General features: G+C 38.6%; 1 protein-coding gene across 1 annotated transcript; it reads right to left on the minus strand.

Annotated features, from left to right (window-relative positions):
- Positions 1–596: 596 nt before the first annotated feature.
- Positions 597–26,469, minus strand: DYNC1LI1 (dynein cytoplasmic 1 light intermediate chain 1). The gene is made up of 13 exons (XM_041407831.1): positions 26,266–26,469; positions 25,901–25,974; positions 15,006–15,122; positions 13,306–13,536; positions 9,943–10,112; positions 8,717–8,810; positions 6,953–7,088; positions 6,459–6,570; positions 4,989–5,048; positions 4,812–4,856; positions 4,153–4,273; positions 3,826–3,984; positions 597–1,555 (listed from the first exon to the last, which is right to left on the minus strand). Exons 1-13 carry the CDS (start codon positions 26,430–26,432, stop codon positions 1,443–1,445), a joined length of 1,599 nt encoding a protein of 532 aa, XP_041263765.1. The 5' UTR covers positions 26,433–26,469; the 3' UTR covers positions 597–1,442.
- Positions 26,470–26,550: the final 81 nt, after the last annotated feature.

The following is a 26,550-nucleotide window of genomic DNA, read 5'->3' on the forward strand; positions in this document are numbered from 1 at the left end:
CCCATTCTGTGAATTCACTAGAACCACTACAGAATGCAAGAACTGGGGAAGAAGAGCACCACCATGTTCAAAATAGAGATTTCTAACTAATCAGAGAAATTAATGTAGGACTGATTAAAAAAAAAAAACCAACTAGAAAACCTGAAGTCATTAAAGTGTCTTGGTAATCATTTGATCAGTAGTCAATGGTAATCAATGACCTTTTACATTTCCTACTCTGAGGCTCTAAGTAGAAAGTAACCACAAATTTCAGAGGAAAAAGTGCTCAACATTTGTGTACTGAAAGCTTAAGTAAAGTCCTAATCTTAGTCAACTACTACTTAGACAACACACTGCAGCCAGCAGCAGGATCCTTAGTCTAATGAGTGTGCTCTGAAAACATTGCAGCACAAACCACCCAAGTCAGATAAGCTAGTTTCACTCCTAGGAGCAAACACTGCAGATTTATCCCCTTCCTTCCAGAAACAAAGTTTTAAGGAAGTTTAAATATCTGCCACTGATGTTATTCACTGAGAAGTAAAAATATAAAAGAATGTTTTGTTTTACACCACATCCTTAGATGTAACTGTAAATGAACAAGAACACCATGGCTTCAATGAAAGTTATTTAAATTTGAATGCAGAGAATACTTTATTAACTGATTACAGTTTTGATGACCAATTTTAAACCATAAGTAGTGTGGGAAACATAGTGGGGGACATTAAGGCTGAGCCATATATATATAGACAAATCTGGATACTGATATTCTGTACATTTAACCTCTGCTTTTTCTTTATACATCTTTTATTCAGTGTCTGCAATTAATCAAAGAGGAATAAACAGAAAAACAACCCGGCCACTAATTGAGTCTTATACCTAGAATGAATTTTTGCATGGGTTTTTGAGTGCAGTGTAAACTTCAGTGGAGATGAACCAGATTTTTTTAACCATATTCCCAATGACGTGTTTAAGTATAACTGGAGATTGTTGCTATTATAGATTTGTGCAATTATTTTTCTCTTTCAAAAACTAGCAGTAGTTCTCTCATGTAGAGGTTAATCTATTTAAGATAGTATTAAACTTACCTAACAGATTGGGAAATCAATATAAATTAAGTGCCTGTGGTGTGTATCAGTTTTCCTGCTCTAAGCAACCCCTATCACTTAAGTGGACATACTTGCAATTTTACAGAATTACACTGACTTTTCAACAAAACCCAGAAAAAAAAAAATTAATTTACTGTTTTTGCACTGTGAGCAGTGCTCCTACACAATGTGATAACTGTTTTCCATCTGTACAGCTCCCTTTTGTAAAGCTGGGCAACACATATAAAAGAAAGACAGACATCAATGGTTTGTGTTCTGAAAGATATTTCAGTTCTTTAGTTCCAGTCACTGAAGGAAGAGGCAGAGGCAAGTTTGAATTATCCCAGAAAACTGAACAATTGGTTTTATTTGGTGTCTTCAAGATGCTTCACCTTCTGTGGGAGATGTAGATGATGTAGGAGAGACCATTTCAGGTTTTCGTGAAATTCTGTCCAATTCTGCCTGAACATCTGTTAAAACTGGCTTCTGACCTACAAAAAAAATTGTATATCATTCAGTCATGTTTATGAAAAGCCTATGGTACCTTCAATTCTCAAATCAGAAAAATCCTAGTAATTGTTACTGCATGCTTTAGGTGCACAATTAAGGCATAAGGCCAAAACCCAAAAGAAACAGAAAGGAAACAGTAGAGAGAAAGTCCTGTCCTTTCATATTTCTAAAGAGTTAAAGTATAAAATACAGAAGACTATTAAGACTAGCAGTTATGACAACTTCTACACAATTTTCTATATAATTTGTGTTTGAAATAATGCTGAATGTAAAAATCAGGGCTTTCACCAAGCCCAGCAAAGCCAGATTTGTGTACTTGATCAGCAGAAACCTGACACAAGTGCTCATGGGTGCACACAGACCTGCAGATGGCAAATCCCTTTCTCTTCTCACCCACTTATCTCCTCCCTAACTTGAACTGGCACAAACATTTGTGCAGCCACATTCTAACCTAATTCAAGCTCAAAACACACCACTTCCCCCCACCCTTTAATTCCTACTCCTCAGTCTAGGTTTCTATCCCACTATGTTCTATAGCAAGAATGCAGGACACAACATGGGAAAAGGCAGTGCAGTATTAGGACTCCAACCCTATGACAAGGGTGCACAGCATCTGCAAAAGAATGTTCTGACATGTGCAGTTGTAGCAGTGTCCCAGCATCCTTTCTGAAAATGCAAATTAACAGGAACTATCCATAAAGGTAATTTTGGCCAGACGTACTTCGCTGCTCTTCAAATAATTTAACAAAAGATAATACTGTATTAGAATCAAACCAGCTAACGTTCTAACTACTAAGCAGAGGAATTTCCCAAAGCTGCTGAGGAAAAAGTAATTCTCAAATCCCAAACTACTGTCTTAACAGACAGTTTTCAGATTTGAAGAGTGAGTGACACAGATATCACTAAATACAGACAGCAAACACTGAGGAAGGTGAAGAGGCCACATCTAAGCCAAATTTGTTTGTATTTATGGTAATTCCTTGAAAACATAGTCATTTCTGATGTTAAACTGTCCATAACCCTAACCCTTTATTTGGTGCATAGAAGGAAATATCTGAGAACTGTTTTGCTCCTTAATAATTAAATTTTGTCCTTGAAGTTGCTGCCACAGCCCCAGACAGAACACTTTTCTGGAGTGCTGCCTCTGTTTGCTTGGCATCATCCAAACCTGCTGCCAGCCACTTCCCACAGGATTTTTCAGTGGGTGCTCCTTTTGGGGCTGTGGCAGCAACTTTGTTTGGCCACAGCCAACACTTTTCTGGAGTGCTGCCTCTGTTTGCTTGGCATCATCCAAACCTGCTGCCAGCCACTTCCCACAGGATTTTTCAGTGGGTGCTCTCTGTGCCTCATATTGCGTCAGCTGCATTTGTTTGAACAATCTCCATATGCTGTTCAAACTGGCACTGCTGACTTTGCCTACAGCACATTAGGAAGCACTCAAACTTTGCTCAGCCAACTGAGTTTTGCACTTAGAGAAGGGAAGTGTGCACAGGCAAAAAAAAATTCAGGGTTAATCTACACAAAATGTTAGTGGGAAGTGTGAAGTACCCAAGAAAGACCAGCATTTTCCCCTGAGTGCAGCATTATTAACCTCTGGGGAAGCACGGAGGGAAGGTGTCTGTGTACACATGATCTAAAGTAATATAGAAACATTTTAAATTGGAATAGCAAGAAATGACAGTGTTCCTGCATCTAGCTTTATCACAGTCACTATTAAACATTTCTAGATTAATAATAATTATTAATTGCCTCATATATAAACAGCTGTCAAAAGAAAACACGTAAGTATTTTTACAGGCTGTCACCAAACTCAGAGTGCTTATCACATCAGAGCTAGAACTCTAGTGAAAGAAAATTTAAAGCTATTTTAATACTGACAGTATTGTCAAAAAGAATCAGCTTAAAATACAGTCCTAACTTATTTAATTAAGACTAGAAGAGGCTTATGGCATCAGTAAATTTCATTGGGATGGTGGAAACAAAGGGAAAAAATGGGGAACTCATGTAGATACAATTCATGCTTAAACAACTACATGAAGATTTTTTTCTTTGCTCCTCTGAAAGCCACAAAAAGGCAATACTAAAGGGCTGTGAAAACACAAGCAAAAAGCCATATAGAATAGAAAAGCACATACATATATATAGCATTCAGTTAAATATAGCAGTATTTATACTTTTGATAAACTATACTAACAGGAACAATCCATCACTCAATTTAGATTGAGTCGATCTTTAATGTCATTAATCATACCTGACTTTTTTGCTGATGGTGGTAAGTTGCTGCCAGCACCTCCAGTGCCACCTCCCCCTGGACTGCCACCAACACCACCAGGGCCACCAGGAGAACCAGTTTTCTTGCTCAGGAGACTATTGAAGAAGTTAGCCAGGACTCCTTCAGATGTAGCTCCAGCTACAAGGGGAAGAAGGAAAGAAAAACCACAACACAAAACCATCACAGATTTTCTAAGTAAATACTGATTTAGTGTGTTAATAAATCTAAATAAGCACATTAAAGCAAGCAGGCAAAGCAATTATTTTGCTTCTCCAGCTGCATTTGTGCTCTCACAAGGAAAAGTACCTTTCATATTGGGATCAATCTTTTTTGACCCAGTGGGGATAGGTGTAACACTGGCAACATTCGATGTTACAGATCTATTTGGTGTCCTAGGAGATCCACCAGGAACTCTTGGTGAGGCATCCTATTAAAAAAAAAAAAAAAACAAAAAAAACACCAAAAAACAACAGAACAACAAACCTGAAGTGTAAGAATAGATTAAATGAAGCATTTTGTCATTTCTCACACCTCCTAAGCTTTTGTATTTTAAATGTAGTATCTCATACACTTGAAATGACACAGGATTAGATTTTGCTGATTGTGTACAAGTTTTTTCAAACTCGTAGAACATTGTTAAAACTACTAACTTTGGTGTAACTAAAGCACAAGAGAAGATTTTCATTTCATCCCCATGAGAAACCTGAAAATCTACATGCCTCTGGGCATAAATGCATTCTAACATACAAAAAGGAAAGCCAGGACCTTCAGCCCTCGCTGTCAATACAAGTTGTCGTGACTCACTGTGGAGTGTCATAATTTGAGAGCACTGTGAGTCTTTAAATACTGTGAAGTTAAAAACAGTTTGATGAAACAATATTTGACAAAGCAGATAAAAGTAACCCTCTAAATATATAAAAGTCAATGATTTTCATGTGATGGTATTTAAAATTTTTGTTACTAACCACTGGCCTTCCTGCAGCAGTAGGTGGTTGTTTAGCCAACTGTGACTGCAAAAAAACAAACATACACATGAAGTGTTAGATATTGTAGTGACTAAGAATACAATCCCAAATTTGTATTGGGAATGTTGTTAAACGAAACTCTTGTTTCGTTTCCTTGTTTTATAGACAGAAAATTACCTGCTGCTTCATAAGAAACACTTGGTCATCCTCTGCTACAATTTCTTTTTCATGAACAAACTGCAATACAAAAACATGACCATAAATTTGACTAAAATAAAGAAAGAAAGGAGGTTTTTTTTTATCTGCTGGTGAATATGACCAAAACTTTCAATAATGAAGTACATGTCTAAAATACTATGATTGCTGCATATCACATTTTTCATATTTAAGACCGCTGCCTTATGATTCTATTTAGGCCAAGTTAATTAGAAGTGAAATAGAATTATCATTAACTCCTTTGACCTGTTAGGCATAAAGCTGTAGATACATTTGTAGAAAGACCCACTAAAAAGCTCATTTAATTGTTCAGTAAAAAGGAATTAAGTTAATGGTTACAAGGCATACTCAGGGGTCTCAGGATAAGTAAGAAACATTCATGGATGCACACACTCTGCATCATGCCCGTTGCCTCTATAATTTATTGAGGCCTCATGTCAGTATTACTTTATAGGTAACTATGGCACACATGACTCTTCACCTGTGCTGCATCACACTGGTGCAGGAACTGGACACAGACATCTCAGATCCCAGTTCTATGCATCAAATTGCAAGCAATCTCCCCCCAGATAAGCTCATCGAAAATTTTGCCCAAGCAAGCATGGCAAATATCTGTATCAAAGTTTATAATCCAAACCTGAAGTTTATAGCCATGCAAAAGGAAATATTGTCAGTTATATTTTCCTTGAATACCTAATTAAAATGTCTTAACATTTTCCCTAAAGATTTCAGAAAGGACATAGTATTAGTTTTCTCCATTAAAATAATTCCCACTTGAAAATAAGATCAGTCACAAAACCTTAGCTTTGTTAGAAAAAAGCCATAGAAATATTTGCCTTCAATAACCTCTGAGAGCACGGGAGTCCACTGCTGCAGGCATTTTGTTCAACAAACTCACGTATGTTTACAGGTTGTTCTATCAAGGCCTTTTGTTAGATAGTACAATGGAAAATATACTGAATATATGTAGAAGCTGTTTGCACATGTTTATTTTTGATTTTACACTGTCTCAAGCTTTCTTATTTTAAATACTCCAAAAGAAACAGAAAGTATTATGAAGTTATGAACAACTCAGAGCAAAATTAAATGTTCTTAAAAAAAACCAACTCAACCTGAAAAACAGGTCAATCATGTTTAGGCTTTTCAATACCAAATATGCCTTAAAAGCAAAACAAGTGTATTTGTAGTCTTGAACGATGTAACAGTGGAAGAACAAAAGGTGTAGAAGAGCTATACAGAACAAAAACACATCAAGATCTTTTTTGTTAAGAGCAACTTTAAAAACAAAACAAGAACACCACCACCCCCTCTCCCCCCCACCATGGTACATCACACTTTTGATAAGCTGGAAGCATAGTCTCAATGAAAGAGAAAAAAAACTGCAGGCAAATAAATAGCAAAGCAGCTAAATGCAAAGACATCTCAGTGTACCTTTCTGACTGGTGGTTTTGTTATGATATCTTCAAAATTGTCATCCGCTTTTAGTGTCTGGAAGTTCTCATGCAATATTCCTATCTTCTTGTCATTATCCCAACCTGCAGGACTAGAGAAAGGATTATTTGGCTTAAAATTCTATTGCTCCTTCAGTCTATTCTTGCAGGCACTCCTGAACTGCACCCAGCTGACAGCCAGCAAAGCTGTCACAGTGGCCATTCTCCTATGCAAGCTGGTTATTGATCAGTACAAACAAGTAGGCAGAGACTGGTTAAACATGACAGAGAAAAGGAAAATCTCTGGGCTTAACGTTTCCCTTTGGAGCAGTGAGTGTTTGTAACCTTCATCCACTGGCCCTCACCAAATTCCAACTCATGAGAATGTTACATGGAACTTTAAAAAGCATAAACCAAAAAAGGCTCTAAATGCTGCTTTACAGTATTGCACAGATAAATTTTGTAGTCAAACACAAAATAGTGCAGGTAACTTACATAAATACTGCATCTTTTTCCACAACAACAGCTGGAACATTGAAAGGAAATCCGTACAACTTCTGGACTATATATTTATACACTAAATCAATGTTTTTGTTTTCTTTTACTGAAGTGTAAATAAGTGCTGCCCCGTCTGAATAAACATGTTAAAGAAAACTCAGTTTAGTGGCTAGTAAAAGAAAATGAAGTAACCTTTAAACTATCAAAAAAGAGTCAGCTACTTTGTAGAATTTTGAAAGGGACTACAAAACCAAAGCAAAACAGGTCAAGTAACTTACCAACATTTCAATCTGAAATAAGCTATTAAGTAATTTAAATAAATCTTTCTTTTTTCCTGCATTTGTTTTAGGCCAGCTCAGCTATTGATTTTCATGTAAAATAGAGGTTCTTCTCGCTTTCAGAGCCCCCCAGTACCAATGGTTTCACTACAATGCCTTTAAAACCAGGCATTGTAGTGAAACAATTTAGTGAACAAAAACTCTCATGCCATATCCTTATATGTTCTCATTATCCCACCCTGCAATCACTGCAGCACTAACACTAGCAGCTTCAAAAATGCCAAAGATCTTCCACTTTCCCATCTGGGTTTTTTTAATTAGGGGAACAAACTCTTACATTATACAGTGATCTGCTTTTAAAGGAAATGAAGGCAAATTAATTTACTATGTATCAGTTACTAAGAGACCAAGAGAGTGCTTAGTATTCTAGCATGGTTCGCTATCAAATTAACACATTATATGCACAGGATTAATAAAAAAGAAATTTTTTCTTTGGGATTATAAAAATACCAAATTGCCTAATTTATTTCTACATGCCTGCAATTCAAATCCTAGAAGAAATTTATATAATGGGGTCTGATTCCTATTCTGTGAAATTTAGAATGGAATTTCAAGTTGTATATGGCATATGCAGTTATGGAGACCAATCCCTACTATTTTATGTTCTTCCGCCACACACAAGAGTTACTACATAATTCCATCTTGAAAAATTAGGTCTTTGAAGCCCTTTGAAGCAAGTGCCATTTCAACTGAAGTCTCTGACTCTTGAACTAATTTTTCCATTCATCACCTGCTGTCCTTCCAGTAGCATTTAAACTTCCCTTCACCACATCACAAATGATGACAAAATGTAGGCATGTTACTGGAATCTATAATCTAGATCTCAGCACATCTAACAGACCAAACAACACTAGACAGTATTTTACACACTTCTAAAAAAAATTAACTTTAAAAATAACAAGAGCACAACTTCTGTGCATTGTCTCTGTACCAATACAAGGAAAGTCAGTGGACCTTGCCTATAGCAATTCACACTTCTTTCCTTCCATCCTAACCTCATCCTGTAGAATTACTGAACACGGAGGAGACTGCATATTTGGGATAAAATTAATAACATGCCTTATGTGCATCTGGAGCAAGATCATACTTAATTGAATTATCTTGTTGTTATTTTAGGGAGCTTGTCAGCTAAGATGTTCTGTTCTGAGAACTGATTTCCTAAATATGGAAATGGAGGCAATAAGGAAATTCATGGTAAGGGGACATACTAGAAACTCTAGTAGGTCTGTTAAAAAAAGATACAAGAAAGCCGAAAAATTTAGTTCAATGTTGCCCATAGGGGTAGCTGAAGCAGACTGCAAGCTACAGTAAAAGAGCTGCATCCTACTTTGGTGGAGACACAAATATTCTTTTAAGCTTGTCATAATTAATATAAACATTGACTTAAGTAATTATATCATCTTTGTGATGTGTTAAAGGATACATTGTAAGCAAAACCGTCTGATATGTGACTGAATGAAGTCGAAGTGTTCGTCTCTGTAGTCATGCTCTTTTTCCAGAACACTGATGGCATCACACTGTCAAAATAAACACAGAATTAATACACTGCTTTCAGTCATCTGCTAAAATAGCAGTGCTGCTACACATCCAGTTCACAAGGGGAAAGGGAGCTGGAGTGGGGTGGGGCAGTGCAGAGGAAAACAAAAACCTGCTAAAATAGTTTCAAAGCACAATTTAACCTTTTGGGTTTTAATAATATATAACTGGATGTGTATGGAGTCATCATAACTTGAGAATTCAAGTAACTGGAACTTTTCATTCGCTCTCCCTCCCCACTCCAATGCACACTTAAAATCTCTGTTGAAAACTTACCACTAAATGATATCACCATTTTTTACACACTGTGGCATTAAAAACAGTGTTTTTTAATCCAGTTACTAACTAGCTCTTTGCAAACGGAGGCAAAAGCAAGGAATATGGAAGCAGAAAAAGAAAAAAGGTGTGGGGGTGGAGAAAAGAATAGAAGGGAAACTAGCAGGTGGGAAAAAAAATGCTGCTCAAATGAAAGGATTAGCCTTCCAGAGAAGGAACAGCATATGCATCAAAAGGTTTATGCCTTCCTTGGGGGCCAGCAGAGGCTGCAGAAGCAGTATGCTTAATGCCAATGAGAACTGAGGAGCTGGGGGGAATAAGCCAACAAAACCAGACAAAAAATAGCCACAGCAGAACCACACCATTGTTTTCTTTAGTATGGTTACATATCTAACAGAAAGCAAAACAGATCACATAAACACCCTAAGAACTGAGAAAAGTTAAAAGTGCAGTGCTTCACTAACTACAACTCTCAAAGAAGTTTATCTTCAGAAAAATATCAGAAATATTAGGAAAACCCACTATTTTCAGAATATGGAGGACTGTGGAAATCAAGGGGAATTCTTGTTGCTTACTGACTAGCTCATTTCTGTGAGCAAAACTAGGTCTGAGGTATTTCTCAATTCCTTGAAAATTGGTAGAACTAAAAAAAAGGTAATTCCAAAATAACATTAAATAATGGGTTCCAGAAGATAGCCAACCTTCAATATTAAACACTTTTAAGGAGTTCTTAAGTGAGGTATTCAGAACAACTTAATAACCACGTGCTTCCCACCCCAATCCACAAGAGAGAGTTACTTCAATAAAATATGCAAAAACCTAAAACGTGAAACAAACCTTTGTACAAACTACTACTACTGGAATGCCTAAGTTACATGTTAGTGTATCTGCACCCAGGGGTAAAATCACACTGTCATCTTTGTCTTCCTGTAATGAAGTATTTCTTCTCTGTGGAGAAGCTGGAAAATCCTCGCCTGGTTCTATATACTCCTGGAAGTCTCTTACCACTGAAAGTAAAAAAAGTTACATTAAAACATCAGCTGCTTTATTATTTCAACAATGATTTCCACTGCCATTGATCTCTAGCACAGTTGATTCTCTAGCACTGTACTTCTGCATCTTGGTGTTGAAAAAACAGAGCATGCACGTAGTCCTGACTAGCTGCTGGCTCTGTGCAGCACAAGGGAGAACTAGCAAGTTTGAGATCTGCTGGATCAGCAGCCAGAAGAACATGATCAGATAAAACTGCCCATAAGGACAACATGAAATCATTTTTTTTTTATCATTGTGAAACCACTAGACAGTTTCCACTATGGATTACTGTTTGATCTGCTTCCTAAAGGACATAAATTTCCTTCCATTCTTCTTGGCAAGGTTAATGGAACAGTTTGTCAGAATAAACAGAATTAAGCCTCACACAAACTGCTTAGCTGCTACTGTATACCAGGTTTTACCTACAGACCCTTTGTCCACACTTCACTTTCTGCACAATGACTCAACAGTAGTATAAACAAAAAATAATAGAATACATAAACACTAGTTTTAACTAGCTTTATAATTACTTAATAGCATATTAAACATTTGGTATGCTTTAAAATTATCAGATATTACTTTAAAATGTAGCAAGCAGGTTAAGTTGCACTCTTAACTTTCCTTTGTCCTAATTCTTGTTGCAAGTCCTTGTCATGTTCCGCTGCACACGCCCAAGCCTCTAATTACACAGTCACTTACTATTCCTACAGTCAGGGATGCCATGTGAGGCATAAAATGTCTGTATTTTTCACATCACATGTCCTGTTCCACACAGCAGAAACAAGGCCCTACCAAACCAAAGCAAAGCACTGCCTACTATTCCACGAGTAGCACACCCTGATTCAGCACAAGAGGTCAGGCAGCAAGGCAGCTCAGCTGCATCGTGCAGTGAACTACAGCAGAACACCCTCACTTCTGTTAATCCACTGCTACCATCACTAAACTGAATAAAGCCCTCTGAGTTCATACCTAGAAAAGTATCTGTGCAATCAACAGAGTAAAACTTATTTCAACACCCTAGAGGAAAAATTACATTAGGTGAAGATTATTCAATTTTTCTGTGGATCTTGGAGTTCACAATAACAAAAAGCACATGCACAGGTTATGATCTCAAACTGTCAACCCAGGCTCTTAATTTAGGGAATGCTGCTAATTCAAGTTTGCTCCAAAGAGCTTCTTAGATTAACTGAAAGTATCTGACACCCCGAGTTCTCACCACAATATGCTAGTCACTCTACAGTGTCTTTCCTGTATAATATCCCGTCCTGGGATAATTGCATAAATCCTCCAGTGGATCATAAAATTCCCAATGTGTGATCACACTAATCTTTATGTAAGGAGGGAAAGCAGTAAAAAGGAGCATTAATTTAGCATATCACAGCTCCAAAACTGTGGAATACTATCTTAGGTCTTCCTTAGAAACACAATTTCATTAAACAAGGATTAATTCAGTGAAGAGGAAGAGCTATTTCAACTCTTCACACACTACTGCTATGTATCCACAAATGTCTTTCTGTATCATTCCTAGTCCTTGCAGGGTCTGTCTTTGAGTGGAGTTAAGCTGCTAGAAATGAAGACAAACACAGCAGCATGCCTCCAGAAAACTACACACACAAACCCTCAGTGGATTTCAGTCCTGGTAGCAAGTTAAATCAGCTCTCAGGAACACTGAGCCTGACACAAGAATCTAGTGGGATCCCATAGCCAAAAGCCAGGCAAGCAGTGTTCCCTCCCTCCTTTTTGGCAGTGTCAAGCTCCTGCCCGCCTAGCAATGCATGAAGTCACTTCACAACAGGATCAAAACAAAAACCAGCTTCCAGTCACAGCTGGATTGTGTCCAGGGCCTCTGTTATACCCAATGGTCAGACTACTTATATCTGTAAGAATTAGACCAGATGACAGAAAACCAAAACAGACAAAACTAAATGGAGTAGCATTTTTTTTTTCTTGACCCATTTAATTGCTTATATTTTCTGGATTTTGTACAGTTTCTCTACTCTGTTCACTCAGTCTGTAAAGAAGCGAAACTATCAGCTATATACCTTTGATAATACAGATACTGTATCCCTACTTTCATCCAGCAAAATCCTATCCTGAAAGTGTTTGAGGGGATGTTTAATACACATGCACTAACATCCAAAACCAAACCAAAAAACACATCCAAGAGAGCTCAGCTCCTCTAAACAACTTCTTGTGGAAGATACAATTCTCAAGGATGATACTGCCCTTAGAAGAATCTCTCTCTTAAAGGGACAAACAGAACAACTAATATTCCCCATACCATTCCAGAGTATCTACAACTGTCACCTGACATTCCACTTCACCACAGCACAGCTACAACCTCCATTTCTAAATTAGCATAAGCACTCACTGCTTAAGAATGTACCAGTTAGAGTGCAACTTCAGACTTAAAAAGAAGGTTTAATCATGCTATTTGATCTCAACACACAGCTCTCTCAAATCTCTTCCTTGTAGTAATTCACCGAGAGATGAATGGGAAAGACTCAAATTCTACTACCCAAAGAGAAATGCAAAATGTTGCTCAGAAGTCATATGGAGCTATAATGTGAGTTCAGTCAGCCAGTTTAAGAAACCCTGCAAGATCTTTGTGTTCTGCGTGTTTAAAACTAAAAAGACAAGACATGACAGAGCAACAAACAGATAGCTCTGTTAACATCAATAATAATTACAATAAAACTCTTCAAGTGGAAAGGGCCCAGACATGACAATGCTACCATGAATCCTCTCAAAATTTACACTTTTGGTAGGCACAGAACATGTCCTAGATTCTCTAACTGGCTAACTACAGGAATAGTTAAGAAGCTGATGTAGTGATCTGCCTTTAAAAAAATAAATGAAAAATTGAATGCTTAGAATTATTTTTTTCTTGGTGAATCTTACCTAGAAAAATACACAAAAAGCGAGACTGTAATTTCAGTTGTGTTCATTATGAATTTTTTCTCCCCCTACATTGTTATTCTGTTAGAAAGAAGTACTAGTACTGTTCACATAGCTACTTGAGACTTATCTGAAGCTACACTTGCTTGGTAAGTTCTAATTTTAAATAACACTTCCAAAGAATGAAAAAGACTGCAGTGGAGAGATTAAATGGTGCAGAAAGCATTAAGCATATTTAAATGGATTCCCATGTATTTGCAGAATACTCACATTTTTGCTCCATTTCTTTCATTTCTTCAGGAGGAATTTTTAACTTGTCAATATGTTCTCTTACAACGCTTGCCCATTTCTGTAAAGAATCCAGTGCAGTCCAAGGTCTAGACATGTCTACTACCAACATAACTAGAGTGTCCTTTAGAGAGCTTGCCTCCATTGCAAATTTAAGAAGACCTTTGTGATACAGGTCACCATCCAAAATCCATACATTACACCTTGTTTGGTCTACAAAAAAAGGAGAAACATTTAATGAGAATTACTTGAAACACACCATTACATAACGGCTATTGAATGTTCTTTGGACACGTAAAATACAAGGAAGAAAGCAGATGATGTTTTATCAGTCCACTGAACACAGATAATGACACAGCAATCTGCAGCTTGTGGGGAGACAAGCTCCTTGCCTTTCAAACCCTGATGTTTAACGGCTGATAACTGAAAATCTTAAATACATTATGTGAAAGGGAGGATCCAGAGAAAGCATCCAACATTTTCAAGATAGTTGTCCACCATTTTTGAGTAGAAAAATGCTTTCTTCAAGATGCAGCTTCGAAGAGAAAAGTGGGTGAACTCAGTCATCTTTTTGCAGCCATTGGCCTGCTCAGCTCTCAAGGATTGCCATCTCCCCTTCAAAACTCCATCTGACATGCTTGGCTGACTCTTAGAGTATAGAATGTACCTCAGCCACTCAAAAAACCTGAAGAACTTTAAGTTTTTAATGACTGAGTTTGACTTAATAGACAGTTTACTCTTCCAATCTGCAAAAGGACAATCACAATACAAATAGACCATCCCACTGTTTTTCCCCCCAAAAATACCACAATACTACAAAGTCACAAACACTTGTGCAGTAAAAGAAGAGATGTTGATTCTAAATTTCCTTTCAGGTACATTTTTATTACCTGTTACAGAAGTTCTCAGGAAGACATTTAAAGCAAACTCCCAACCATCTTAAATCTGGTTCAAAGCCATCTTTGAGACCAATACCCAGACGTGAATGTCAGTAGAGCAGATGATTTCAGAAAAAAAAGGGCCAACTTCTAGTTCTCCTTCAACATGTTTGGGATTGTTTCATAATATGCACAAGAGTTCCCATTTTTCTCTAAAGCTTTCAGTATATCCTTATTCACATCCTATAACTCCAGGTACTGGGATATTAAACAGGATCTTAAACATACTTTTTCCTTTCTAACCATACCTTCACCAAGTTTTTGGGTTTTCTTGTTTGTTTTTTAAATCTTCTTTAGCATTGTGTACAATTTCCTACCCATGAGTCGATGACAGCAGTCTTGCAGATTGTGTGCCAGCAAGACAAAGGTTTCTCTGTCAGTTCAGGATAACTACTTGCCACAGCAATTGAAATAGAAGATAGAAGCCTGGGCACCCCTCCTCTAGGCCTGAGGAACACACATCTATTCAGAATGCTACAGCTAAGTCTGCTTCCCTGGTCTTTTCCTTTTAGCTTTTTCTTTTGGTAGGTTCCTCTCCTCCTCTACCACTTAAGTGGTCGTTCCCAGTATCTACCGAAGAAATTATACAGAAAAAATTCCTTATGATACAAATTACTTCTGGCATAAGCTGGATTCCTGCATACTATAAAGACACAAAAAACATCTCACTGTCATTTCAAATATCACACTACTGAACCATTGCTTTCAAACTGTTTTAAGATATTGTTACAAATACAGACTCACCATCGCGGTCTTCATCATGAACATTTAAATACAAATACTCCATTCCTCTTCCTTTTTTGTACTCCTCTATGCCTTGAATTTTTCCTATTAAGCTAGTTTTACCTGCTCCATCTTCACCTGGAGAGACAGAAGTAAGATACCACTGAGTCTTTAATCACAGTTACATATTAAAAAGCACCTGGGGCAAGAAGAAAACCATATCCTAGCAGGGTGACTGAGCTCACTGGAGTTTTGAAACACAGCAGGTTTTGCCCAAATCATCCATCTGTTCTAAGTGCATGTTTCAGCATCAAATATTAATTCTACTTATTGATAAATGCAATTATGCCACTGACAATGCTATCGAAATAGGCTCTTATACCCATCTTTAAAAGGATATGCTGAGGAGTAGTTAAACACCTCAAACAATTTCAGTCTTTCAACTACAACCTAAGTAGTAACAAAATTTTTCTAAAGTAGAGTTTAATTCACAGTAAGCTCCTCTTACAGTTCAGAACTCTCTCATTTCAAAAGCACACCGAATAAGGCAAATCTGTTACCTCAGCTTTTATGAATTGGTTTATTTGAATATTTTCTCTGTTACAGGTCTCAAGAAATCTTAAAAAGAAGTGACAAATAGTAAGCCCACTGCCTGACAATACATGTGTGTGTGTTTGGATAGCACAGAGACAAGCATGCAATCCAGATCCACTCACTCCTGCTCTTTCTCCTCCAAAGGGAGCTTGTATAACCACTGACCCTTACAGCATATGCACAATGTAAACACCACAACTACTGCCAGAGACCCTTCTTGAAAAACTTCATTTGTAGTCCTAGGTCTCAGAATTGGAAAACTTTGTGTGCATTTTTTCCAGTTCAAAAGAGTAATCAAGCTGAATTCAGATACAAAGCAGGGGTTTGCCAGTTTGCTTTTTTTCTCTGATCTGCAGAATGATGAGTATGTAACAGACATTACAAAATTCTTGAAACTCACTCGCAGTTTATAAAACTAAGGTTAATCCCAGGTCCCTAAGAAGCCCTTTATTAACTTTGTGTCAAACAGAACATTTTTTTCCCAAGTCTCTCCTACAGAGGAAGGATCTAAACACATGCTTTTAATCACATAACAAAAAAGTTCAAGGGCAGTAACTTTCACTACTAAACATAATGACATTTTCCCTTTAAAGAGAACTGACCATGCTCTTACAGATATCACTATGGCTACATTAAAAACACTGTATCTACAACCATTGTAAAGAACAGAGATATCATACTTTGATGAACTTAACTGATTTTGAATTTGCTTAACATCCCCAAGATTGCCACACTAAGTCTTCAATTTAGAGATTAGCTTTATTTTCGTCTTTCACTAATACTGGAAAACATAAGACTTAGTCTGAAGTGCCGTGGGGATTTTACTCAATGGAATGAACATATTTTAAATTAAATATATTTTGAGAAAGAGAGAGAGAGAAATAAGATCAGAACTGAAGTCTGAAGGCTAGTTAAATATAGACAAGTTAAATGAAAAATTAACTTGTATCCCTTTAACTTTTCCACAGTTTAATGGTTCATTTGTAAGCTCCTGTATTAAATCAAGATGTACCTGAGCAAACAATTACAGCTAATTTTAAATAACCATTGAAAAGCAGTGCTACTTGTTAGTCATACATCAAGCTTTTCCTCTTGTAAGAATATCTTTTAAATAATTCTGATGAAAAAGTGAAGAGTTCAAGCCTCACTCCATAGATGAATTACAATTCCTCCTCTGCCCTCACCTCTGTACTTATCCAAGCTTCTTAAAGTTGTCATCTATGAATAACTGAGAAGACTTTATTCACTGCTGCTCTGACAAGTTATGAAGCTGCTTTAAACTTTGCCAACAATGTCTGTATGATTCATTGAGCTATTTTACCTTTCTGAATGGTAGCTTCAATTAATGCGTGCCAGCAGAAGGTTCAACAGGTAAGACAAATCAAAATTTGTTATTCCTTTTAATGAGGGGTTGCACTTAAGAGCTTTCTGAGTTTCTCAGAACAGATCACTTCCAGCTAAGTTCTTTTGCATACTAGAGTTTGATTCACACAGGTGACAATAAAGATTTCAACTTGCTTGAATTTGGGAAACTTCACTATCTCCTCTGTGTGTCTACCGGTTCTTAAAGTAGCTGCAACAAGTCTAAGAAACACCTGTGGTTGCAAAAGGTTCTGCACCTGACCAAAGATGCACCTGAAGAGTCTAAACTAAACCATACTTATACAGAAGATAATACCTAGACAACTATTGTTACAAAGTGCTCATGCTAAGCAATATAGGCAAACTTGAAATATACTTCCCACAAGCCTCTTACTTGTCATGGCTCTGTATTATGTAATTTCTCTCCAACCTTGTATTTCCAAATGCCTAAAATAAACTGAAGTTCAATACTGTTAAATTAATACCTTATGGCAAAGTAAGAACTGGAATTTTATTTTCCCCTCTATACTGAAAGAAATTTTACCAGTACAGCACAAGACAAATTGATTTGATGTAAAATTAGTACCTCTGGACACATATGCACAAACAGCAGTTATTTCAGCCTTCAATCACAGAACTACTTGAATTTAATCCATGAGGAAGCCTGTCTATTCTCTTGTCCTTAGCAAATACTCACCCATTTCAAAACATCAAGATCAGGCAGGTGGATCACTGACACACGTAACAGTGCTGTACAAGTTACTGCATGAAGAGAGCAGCACTCATCTTTCATGGGGCAAAGCCAGAATGATGCATCAGTGAAGTCTGAAGTTAGTAATACATAAACCAACCAGTTTACAAACAGGATGACCCACTTGCAAGGGTACAAAATAGCTGCCGAGTAAAATGTACCCCCCACAGGAGATCCAGGGTTCTTGACACATTAAACCAAATTAGAGTCAGTATTATTTAAAAAGCTGTGAGGAAGTAAAAACAGGACCATAATTTATGACACAAGGACTTCATCCTTTTTGCCCAAACAATTGAGGGTGAGGAAAAGATCTCTGTCTGGGCCAAGAGAACACAGACTCATAACAGAATAGTTTGGGTTGGAAGGGACCTGCAAAGGTCAGCTAGTCCAACCCCACATTAGTGAAACCCAACACGCTAAGACTTGAGGTTCCATCTACTTCTACTTTCTATGCATAGTATGTTGCATATACCTTTTGAAATCATAACAACTGCAAATGCATTTGTATCCTTGTTGTTATTTTTTCCTAACCTAGTCTTCAATAAAAACACTTGAAAAGTCAACACACTTTGAATATACTGAGTTATGGTAGGAAAGAGCAGCAGATTTTTGCTTTGTAGCTACTCCTCAGCAACAATATAACAGAAAATCTTAAACCAGTGTTTACCTAAAACTCCTAGGTAGTTTTCAGAAATCTTTATATCAAATTAATTCTAAGTGCCAACTTTTAAGACTTCTTGAAACTCAAACATTTTATTGTAATGCCTCTACTATGTACAGAATCTTCTCTCTCCCTCAGAGGAGAGGGTAATATATGTGAGGAAATTAAAGTCTATTAGCTGTTGGAGGTTTCATTGATAATGCACAAACATCACTGCCTATTAATACTATGAAAGATTTTTTTTTTCAAGTGCTACTGGAGCAATATGGAAACCAGAGCCTTATGCACCTTCAAGAATAATTACTGTCATCTTCCATTTCAGAATTTTGAAAAATCCTGTAGCTTCTTCTTTATTTTTAACTGTAATTAAATTAACAACTGACTTCCATGCATAAGCTCACAGAGCGAAACATTTCTGACATAGCAGTTTTGATATAGCATTTCAAGGTAGAATAAAAATCAGGTAGACTTTGCATCCTTCTTTTACAAATAACATAAAAAGGTCTTCTTTTGCAGAGTAAATACTAAAGAACAAAAATTCTCCATTATACCAAACTGCAGTCACATGTTAATACAACAGTGAGGAAACAGAAGTGATGTTTCTGGCAAGCGGTGCTATGCAAAGCTGAATACAAGTAAAAGAAAAACAACAGATTTAATTTTGCACAGAAGTCAGGCTAGGAAGCAGTTGAAACAAAGCCAAAGCAATCTGCTTACACACAGTATTTCACTGTCTTGTTAACAAAATGGAAAGTCTTATACTCAACTAAACAAACGCTGTCACATTTTTATCTGCATACTGCTACTGCTCCATTCCTCTGATGAGCTCCAGTTTGGGGTTGCGAAAGCTCCTCTGTCCAAGGTGCTACTCTGTTCACAAAACAGATTTTAAAAACATCCCTCTTGTCGCTGCCCCAAACATGTAAGAAACTGTAACAACAAAACCCTTCCTTAGCCTCCTCCCTTCTCACTACTCCAGGCAAAAATCATGTTTGCTGAGCAGAAAATCAAATATCACTAAATGTTCTGCCACGATACAGAATTTAGCAGAATGGTCCCCTCAGACAGGAAGGGTGAGCAATGAGGTGAATGAGTCTCCTTCTGTGAGTGCAGGCAAACAGGCACTTATCTATGTCCTGCTACACCAAATGTTCAGCCATAAGCTATTGCATTAGAGAGGACTTAGGCTCTCCATTAGAGAACTTCTTCAAACATTCAATTAACATTTTCAAATTCAAAATACTTACTATTCATGCTATTTCCACACTTTTTTCAGTTTAGCAAATGAAAGCAGAAGTAGAATTTCACTGGTCCTACAACAAGACATTTCTTACAGAAATCTGTACATGGAAGAGCAATCAATGCATTATCTCCAGGACAGACATGAGCTTTGACTGTCTGTTTAAATTATTTCTCCATTGTAAAGTGTCCAGTGTGTTTAAAATATGTCAAGGCAAAGAAGCAAGAAGTGAATACTTCTTTTGTGTCATCACTATTGGTAGCATGCCCCTCTTCAATCCAGGACTGTGATTTTTTTTCCAACAGCTCTTTGAAAAACCCTGGATGCCTTTGAAAACTGGATGCCTTACTTGTTTGTAGTCTATAATCCTAGTGGCTCCTTGCAGGAAGTTTTTTGTTTGCATTTTAAACCCATCAATTAAAATTCAGCTTGATACGGGAATTATACAACTCATCTCTTAAAAAACCATGTTCAAACAATACCAAACAAAACTAGAAGTAATGGTCCCAATTAACATCATCTGCAGAGCCCAGGCCCCCAAGCATACTTTGATGAATCAGCTTTATACTTTTTACAATGCAAAAGACAGCTTCTGTGTAGAAAAATTGAGAACATCCAACATCTGTAGCATAAAATATTGAATATTTTTATTAATAGGAAAAAAATCTATCATGCTTAAATATGATAGAACAAAGCCATCAAGTCTAAATATGAGTTATTGAATGGGGCTAAGATGCCTTCCCAGAATCCCAGAGCAATCTCTGTTCCATACCAAGTGGAATGCCTGAATCCTAACACAGTGGTGTAGAGACATAATGATCTTCTTCCTACTAGAATCAAGCACATGTGCACTATTTACAAGATAAAATACTTGTCACAAGCTAATAACTGCCTTTTCTACAGCTGCATATTAGTGAAAGAGGCTTGTTTACACATTCTATACTAATTGAAGAAAGTATTTTACAGAACAAGACCAAAATAATCAGAGTAAGCCAAATTTAGTTTGCTCTCAGAGAATTAAAGAACAAAATTCATTATGCTGATGACAGCATACAATCTCTCAAACCAACATGGAAGTTCACAATAAGTAGGCCATAACAAGTTTACACATAACTTGTCACTAAATTTTCATTTGCTCATTGAAAAAAAATTGTCTCCTTCTCCAAGTTTATTTTACTCTGCCAGATAAGTCTTTCCCCTCACATACAATTCACTCGGTATATTTGTGACACTGAAAAATTAAATAACTTTTCTGAGGAGCACCTTAATTGCACTTTAGCCTTTCAGCATGACAGAAAGCAGATTGCAGACAACTCTTCCAGCAAGTATTTTGCCATGTCCTGCACCACAAGAATACAAGGGCTGACTGTGGAAACAGGTACAGCAGCAACAGTGTTACCTGTGCTCAGAGAGACACACAGTCAGAGAAAGGCAAATATTGCAGAGAATTCTACAGGGACTATGAACAGCTTCCATTCCTAACTCAGTCCTTCTCCTTTAACATAGCAGGAAGTTGTCTACTGTATTTTATCCAGGTTCACTACCAAAATAGAATAATCCCATGTTACTATCCATGGGACACCTTTATTGGTACTCCTGCCACTAACCTGCCCAGAGAACACAGAAGCACAATTTGTTTCACTGTTCTTCGCCTTTGGAGCTATTTCTAAGATAGATCCAGTAACCAGCAGCACCTCTGACACTAAGGAGACAAACTAAAATAAATGCAATTCAAGAATTTCAGAACTTTCCATGCTGTTCTAAGTGACTTCTACACAACATCCTTGTAATTCTGGATTTTTGGAAGGGTATTATAGCAGAAGGACACAACAAAGAAGTACGACTTAATTCTTAAAAAATGTAGCTACAAAACAAGTAATTAGAATTTTATCTAGGTCAATGCCCCATCAAAACAATTGACACTTTAGAAGCATAACTCTGCTGACCTAAACACAATTTGACTACATTTGCAAGGCTTTCATTGCCTGCAGAAGGTGAATTAGCTGCAAGAAGAGGACAAAAAGAAACCCTCTGAGTTAACTTCTGCAGCACTAGGGAATTTAAAATACTTGAGATTAATAATATGGACAGTATGAAGAAGCAGTATTTTATCAGTTTCAATTATTAAATGAAAACAAGCTGTCAGCTTTTTGGAAAAGAAAAAATAAAAGGAAAACTAATTTTTATAGTGATGAGTACAAATTTGAGTAAGCAGATTTTATAGCCTCATGAAAATTTCCTGTATTAAAACTTCATTTTCAAGTTCTTCATATTCCACAGGTCCACTAGAAGAAAGCAGCAAGCTAAACCTGCTCTTGAAGATATACTGGGAATGGCTGTTATTGCAGAAAATGGTATGTGTACACACAGAAATGTGTACCTGTAAATTAGCTGTGGATTATGCTTATTTCCAAGCATCCTTACAGCCACTGGACTGGAGCAGAGCTCCAAGATTCACACAAACAGGCCTAGCCCTGAGAAGTGAGATGTCTGGGGTAAAGAGAAAATGTGGATATGAGGCAGTTGAACTCTCACTGCCCATTAAACTCAAAGCTTTTATCATCAAGTCAAGTAAAATGCATAAAAACCCCAAGCCCACTAGTGATTCAGTAGAAGGCATGGTGCAATATAGACACTGAGAGTCAGACATGCAGGTGTCACTGGATGGCTTGATATTGTTAAAATTTCAGGCAGAGAATATACTGTGCTTCAGAGAAACAGGAATGTATGAAACACAAAGCCAGATAGAAAACAACTATTCAATTCACTTGCCAGCTGGAAGCCTGTGTTCTGCTGCATCCTGGAATGACTTTGAACATTACTGCCTGAATGTATGCAGCAGTTTAACAGATAAATTCTTAGTTCAGGTCTCTGAATCCAAGCCTTCACACATTCTACAGCACTATGGATTCCATTCAATCTGCAATGGTGACTCATCAGCTGCTCCCCTCTACTCCACTCGCTGATATATCAGAAAAGAAACGAACACAAGAGCCCCCAGTTATAAGCATCAGTTTTCTCATCACAAAAATCATCTCCTGTGATCAACTACCTTTATTACACAAGTGAGCAAAAGACAGTCCAGGAGAAGAAGAAAAAAAGAGAAAAAAATGAAGCAAGAGCAACAAAAACGCTGCTTTGGCTGTCTACAAAAAGTAACTAGAAATGTGAATGAGAGCACTCAATTTCTCTCTCACTGAGAGAGAAATTTTACATTTTCTGCTAGCAGAGTTTGCTAAATGAGGTAGCTATGGCCACTATGACAAAACTACCTAGGAATCGTCAATGAGAGCACTCAATTTCCTTAAGAAATCATGGACATTTTACATTTTCTGCTAGCAGAGTTTGCTAAATGAGGTAGCTATGGCCACTATGACAAAACTACCTAGGAATCAGAGCATAAGCGACTTAAAGTAAAATTTAGAAAAGTTTGCACTTTTATTATTTGTTCATACAAGCACAGAAAGATGAGAAGCTTTCATGCCACATGTGGTGCCAATCAGAGTTTAAACTTTAAAGAAAAAGAGTTATTGAAAAAATGTCTACAAGTGGAACAACTTTGGAGAAGCAAAACTGTAAGTCAACTAATTTTGGGCTGATTTTGAGCAAATGATTACATTATTTGTTAACCTTCACTTCACAAAACTATGTGCCCTATCTAGAGATTAACATTTGGCATTCCAGTCTCTTTCAGTTAGATAACTCCAACTGCTTTCCAGGTTCTTAAAAATGAGATGTTAACACAGCTAAAAATAAATACTGAAATAGCAGAATTAGCATGCCAGACACAGGCAGGTTCCCAGAACAACCAGGCATAGAACTATACACACTGTTTGAAAAATAAAAATGCTGTAGGCAAATTAGAAAACCTGTCCCAGCAAACAAAAGAACACTACATGGTGGGTTTTTCCAGTTGGTGTTTCAGGGTGGGGCCATGAGATGTTGGAGGTTTAAGGGATTTTTTAATGCAGTTTGTACTTAAAATAAGAACTCATTTGTTACTATAAATAATATTTCATCTGGCAAGTTTTGACCAATATGACTGTTTATACAGTAGATATTCACCTGCCACAAATTGACTGAAAACCATCAAGATGCTGATCAGCTTTACACCTTTTCCTCAAAAGTACTGAAAGTGTAAAGAAACTGAAAATAATCATGCCAGGAAGTGCTCTGTATTAGTAACAAAGTTAGTACAAAACCGTCTAAAGGAACAAAGCTTGAACACAGAGGAAATGTTTGATAACAGAGGAACTGTAAACACAGTTCAAGAATCCAAGCAGACAGAAACTCACATACTGAATCTGTCCAATACAGAGTACATAAGACCTCTCCTTTTCCTGTGATGGTGTGCTTCAGGAGAAGCATCATGACTTGCAAGTGAACAACAAAGACCAGGTATTCTCATGAAAAACATGGCCATGGTCTTCTCTTGCCAGTCCTCAGATCTGATATTCTTTTTCCTAAATACATGCCAAATTTGGGGTTTTTTAACCCCCTCTTGGATCAAGGCCTTCCCAGAAAATGCAATTTCTAAGCAAGAATTAGAATTTCTTCTATAAATCTGTACATTTTCCAAAAAATTGCATCACTCGAATAAAGGAAAAAAGGTATTACATGAAGCCATCCTATAAGCTCTATATAAATGGTAAGAAAGAAAATTTATATACAACAGGTTGTATAGCACAAACTAAATGAGCATTTGGAAGCAATCTATGATATCCTTCCTAGCTCTGAAGGAAGAAGTCTCCAGTTACTGAGCACTAAGGATTACCTGACTACGAAGAGAGAGGAAAAACAAACAAGTGTAATCTTCTTGACAAGGATCACAGCTTGAAGAAGAATCTTCCAACTTCAGCAAGGACAATCATCCAATTTAGGTTCAAAGTGTCACATAAAAAGCTGTCAATCATTATAAAATATTTTCTTTGTTTAATATCACTGCAATTTCTAATCTCAATATCCTACTTAATTACATAACATACAAAGCAACAAATTAAAGGGTAGTAAGTCTTATAAGAGCTTCAGAAGACCATGCTATCATCCTTGCACAGTCTTCTCCTCAGTCTCCTTCCCAGTTTTAAGTAACCACTCAGCTTATCAAAACAGGAAGAAAAGGACCACAGTGATTGCTTTAGGATTACAGAGAGAAAAAAAAAAAGCCTAACTCAAAGAACCCCAAGAGAGTATAAGCCACAAGACTACGCAGAATCATAGTGTGCAAAGAGTCTGCAAGAATATCTTTACTGAGTTTTTACCCTGTTTCCAAATATTAACACTGTTCTTTCTGGGGACAGGGAGGCTGGCAAAAGGAGTGGAAGAAGCAGGTAGTTATAAATCCATACACCTGGACTCATGTTGTCTACTGGTAACAGTATTTAATATTCTTCCAGGAAAAAACAAAACAAAATAACAAAAATCACACCACACTAAGGATAGTACTAATAATTATTCATACACATACACTTGAGAGCATGTCTTCCAGGAAAAAACAAAATAGCAAAAAACACACCACACTAAGAATAGTACTAATAATTATTCATACACATACACTTTGAGAGCATCCATTTCTCTCCTCCATGAAGCTTTTAATTTTGACGTATCATTTTCCTTCATGAATTGCAGCTGGGTGTCTCATTACCGCCCTATCAAAGTCCCCTTCCGTACCTCTCACCTTGCCGAGGGCCAGGCTGGACTAAGGCCCCGGGTGGAGATCCCGGGCGGCAGCGCTGCCGCTGGTGCCGCCACGCTGGGCGCGAGTGGGCAGGGCAGGGCAGAGCCCGCACGCCCTCCCCGGGCCCTCCCCGCCCTCCGGCCCGCAGGCAGCGCCGTCACTGAAGCCGCTCGGGCCACGGAAGCGGTTTTTGTGTCCGCATGACACACGGCAAGCGGCACCGCCGGCCCCGGCGAGGGAGGGCTCGGGAGCCGCACGCCCCCCGAAGCCACCGCTCACGGGGGAGAGACAATAACAGCTCCCCGTGCAAGCCATCCCCGCCTATGGAGCCAGGGCGGGGGAAGGACAGTGAGGGTATTATGGCGAGGTACCTACGATGAGGGGCGTATCTAAAGCATCTGCGGACAATTTCCGAAATGAATCAAAGCCACGCAAGGGAGGAAGCAGAGGGTTAAGACAGCGCCTTGCCACCCACCACTCCCCCTCCCCTTAGGGCGCTGAACAAGGGAAGCTCCAGACACTCAAGAGGCCTCAGGAGCCAGCCTGTGTGCGGCGGGGATGGGAGCAGGATCGGGATGCTTTCCTCAGTCAGTGTGCGGAGGGGAAGGCAGAGGGATCAGGATGCTTTCCTCACCCAGCAGGAGGACGTTCTTCCCCGAAGGCAGCTTAGAGCGGGAGCGCGTGGACACCTCGCTGAGGATGCAGGACCTGGCACGGAAAGACGACAACGCTTAGGAAGGGTCTCCCGCTTCCTCCCGGTCCCCACCCTCGCCATCTCCTGGGGATGGGGGGGCTACGGCATGAGGGGCGGGGGGCAGGGCAGGAGCTGCCACTGCCAAGGGGAGGTGCCCCCCCCCGCCCAAGCTCAGTGACTGAGAGACACTGAGCGCCAGCGAGGGCGGGGGGATTATCCTTCCCCTCGCCCCCCGCAGGGCACCGAGGCGCCCCGAGGGCGGCGGCCAGCTCGCCCGGGGTCCGCGGGGCGGGGCGGGCACTCACCAGAGGTTCTGCCCATCGTCCTCATCGCCCGCCCGCAGCTCCGCGTTGTTGTTGTTGGCCGTGCCCGTAGAAGCGGCGGAGGAAGCAGAGGAAAAGCTGGCAGCCGAGCCGAGCCCGGAAGAAGAAGAAGAGCCGAAGGAGCCAGCTCTCCCCACCGCCGCCGCCATCTTCCCTGCTGCCTCCTCCTCCCTCCCCTGCCCCGCCGCCTCCCCGGGACGCGGAGCGGGCGGCGGCGCCGCGGCGCCGGCGGGGACCCGGATGTTGGGGGGGCGGGGCCGGGGCGGG

The sequence above is a fragment of the Onychostruthus taczanowskii genome, unplaced genomic scaffold (genome assembly GCF_017590055.1).
Source record: "Onychostruthus taczanowskii isolate IOZ18803 unplaced genomic scaffold, ASM1759005v1 scaffold28, whole genome shotgun sequence".
In the NCBI taxonomy this organism is placed as follows: domain Eukaryota; kingdom Metazoa; phylum Chordata; class Aves; order Passeriformes; family Passeridae; genus Onychostruthus; species Onychostruthus taczanowskii.

Coding starts and splice junctions, on each gene's coding strand:
- DYNC1LI1 (XM_041407831.1), bottom strand. CDS start 26,432: ATGGCGGCGGCGGTGGGGAGAGCTGGCTCCTTCGGCTCTTCTTCTTCT. Junction 5,049..6,458: donor CAAAACCACCAGTCAGAAAG/GTACACTGAGAT, acceptor TTTGTATTGCAG/TTTGTTCATGAAAAAGAAAT. Junction 4,274..4,811: donor CTGCTGCAGGAAGGCCAGTG/GTTAGTAACAAA, acceptor TTTTTTTAATAG/GATGCCTCACCAAGAGTTCC.